This window comes from Fusarium vanettenii (assembly GCF_000151355.1).
Source record: "Fusarium vanettenii 77-13-4 chromosome 1 genomic scaffold NECHAsca_1_chr1_3_0, whole genome shotgun sequence".
NCBI classification, from domain to species: domain Eukaryota; kingdom Fungi; phylum Ascomycota; class Sordariomycetes; order Hypocreales; family Nectriaceae; genus Fusarium; species Fusarium vanettenii.
This window is the reverse complement of record NW_003315881.1, coordinates 2,185,600-2,188,001: the sequence shown is the minus strand read 5'-3', so window position 1 is coordinate 2,188,001 and position 2,402 is coordinate 2,185,600. Positions and strand designations below refer to the sequence as shown.

The window sequence follows — 2,402 nt, the reverse complement described above, 5'->3', positions numbered from 1 at the left end:
GGCGAGTTAGAGACGATTTGTCTTTGGACGTGTTACATACCTCCGCATGCAGGTTGGCAAACTTGACGGTGCGCCCGTGAGGGGTCAAGGCGACGATATGCTGAGGTGGGATCGAGGTGTTCCTGGAGACCCAGGCCTTGAGATCATCGAGGCTGCGGCCAAGTTAGCAAGCAATCGGGAACAGGATCTGACATGGCGAGTCATACACGGAGAACTGTGCGATATCGACCTCCAGCCGCTGGCCCGTATGGGCTATCAACACCTGGAGAGCCATCCCGAGACATCTCCCATGGAAAGCGATGCCGCGATGCGCGACCGGCGAGGGCGAGAACGTGGGTCAAGGGATATATAAGCAGAATCACCGGAGCTTAGCACGATAAGGCCGGTGTTTAGGGATGCCTGACTTTCTTATAAAGTGTGTGTATTCGCGTGACGAAAGTTAGACCGACATCCAAGCCACCCGTGATTGTCCTTGGGAGTGCATGTTAGCGTGACCGGTGCCTTGTGACGGCTGCCTGCGCTTATTGGTAGTGTGCGCCACAGTATTCAGCCGCATTGCACAGCCACATTAAGACGGCTCTCATCCACTATCGCGCATATGCTTTCATGACGCGGTTGTCTGGTTGAGGTTATCGATACCAAGAGAATAACAGTGATATTTCCTTTCTCATGGCGGACTCGATCGATCAGCCCATGGCCAACGGCCAGGATGAAGCCTCTCATTTGCCCATATCGGAAGATGAGGAGAAGGTCCTTGCACTCTACGACAGAATACAGGAGCTTCGGTTAGAAATTGCAATCATCAACGCGCAACGCTCTCACCAGCCAGGTTTGTTTCTGCGAGCAGAAACTCTGTCCCATAAGCTCACATACCCGCAGATGAGCCATCATCGTTTACACCAGAAGAAACACGCAAGGCACAGTTGGAGCTTCTTGGGACAAGGGCAAAATATGTCCTGAGGAACGAGGTGATTGACGCCGTTGTCATGGCCAACCCAATCCTCAAAGCCGTTCATGGCGGGACAGAAGCTTCACCTGTTGAACGGTTTGATCCCCTGTTTTCTCACACAATCACACATGGCTGACATTCACCAGTGAACTTGTCCCATATGTGGAACGCAGAGACGAGGCATCCATTGCGGTTGCCCAGGAGGCGGCCAAGACTGGCAGAGTTTGGGACGAATTGACCTCCACGCAGAGCGACACTTTGCTTGCCTCTCGGAAAAACGTGGCATCAACTGCAGAGCTATTTGAACTGGCAGAGAAGGCCAAGCAAAAGAAGAGGATTCCACCGAACAACACCAAGATGATACAAGAGCAAGCGAAACTCGAGGCAGAGCTCAAGGTGAGCAAGCAGAGATGGAGAGTAATGAAGGGCGTGGCAAGCGGGATAATCGCCGGCAGTGGGATCGACTGGGCGCGCGATGATGAGCTACTCGACGTTGTTCTTGATCCTGAGATGGAAGAATGATACCACACATGACACCCAGTCTTCGAGAATGTTCATCGTGACTACTGCATGCACTGGGAATGGCCTCCGCACCGGTCTGCATCCCGGTGAGAACCCGGCTCTCGAGTAAGATACATACCCTAGAGATGGAGACTCGAGATCTGCTAGGGTTTCTCGAGGGCTCAAAGAAAACTCTGACGACGCGACTTGAGCCGTGAGTTTGCGGCTAGCGATGCGCGCCGACGGCAGTGCCTGGAAAAGCTCGTCATGCAAATGCAGGTGTCAGGTTTCGAATCATGGATCCATCTCTTCTGGTCATCTTCCCTTGCTCGATTTCCCAAGAATTCGCCAGTCCCAGCAGATGATTTCCCTCGTCTCCATCCACCAGGAACACCCGATAGGGCTTAGCAGATGTAGGGAGCTATGACCATCGCGTGAATGCACGTGATATGGCTTGGCGATTTCGAGACACGCAAGGCACTGGAAGCTCGGACGTCGACGAGAATGAAACGACAAGGAAGCACGAGAAGTTGGGAAAAATCAGTCATGGGGTGATTGGGGGGAGTCGTTCAGATCCGGAAAATCCGCAGCGGAAATCATTCTCCCAATCTCATCTCCCTGGGAAACAATGAATGACCAGACCAGACCAGACCAGACCAGATCGGCAAGCCGCAAGAGTCGTCGCTAGCCCCGGGTTGGGCAGCCATCGAGACGCGCTGAACCTTGCGCGTTTTGCCATGTCCCTCAGGTCAGCAGCAAGTAAGGACCACGACAGAAAGCAGGTGGCAGGAAATAGAAAGGGGCAGAAAGACAAGCCCTGGCAGGAAGAAGAGCGAGTGGAGAGGAACGCAGAGTGTTTGCGTGGGCGGGGGGACGCTCAGCTCCCCCTTCTGAGCTCTGGCGCGAGCCCAGAGCCCGCTCGGCGCCCAGGTACAGCACAGTATCAGATGCC

At 54.1% G+C, this 2,402-nt stretch overlaps 1 protein-coding gene across 1 annotated transcript; it reads left to right on the top strand.

Moving 5' to 3' along the window:
* Positions 1–669: 669 nt before the first annotated feature.
* NECHADRAFT_75007 (uncharacterized protein) lies at positions 670–1,580 on the top strand (the record flags this gene model as incomplete). Its single annotated transcript, XM_003054327.1, has 4 exons — positions 670–829; positions 880–1,045; positions 1,096–1,345; positions 1,491–1,580. The coding sequence occupies 4 exons, from the start codon at positions 670–672 to the stop codon at positions 1,578–1,580; spliced, it is 666 nt and encodes a 221-aa protein (XP_003054373.1).
* Positions 1,581–2,402: the final 822 nt, after the last annotated feature.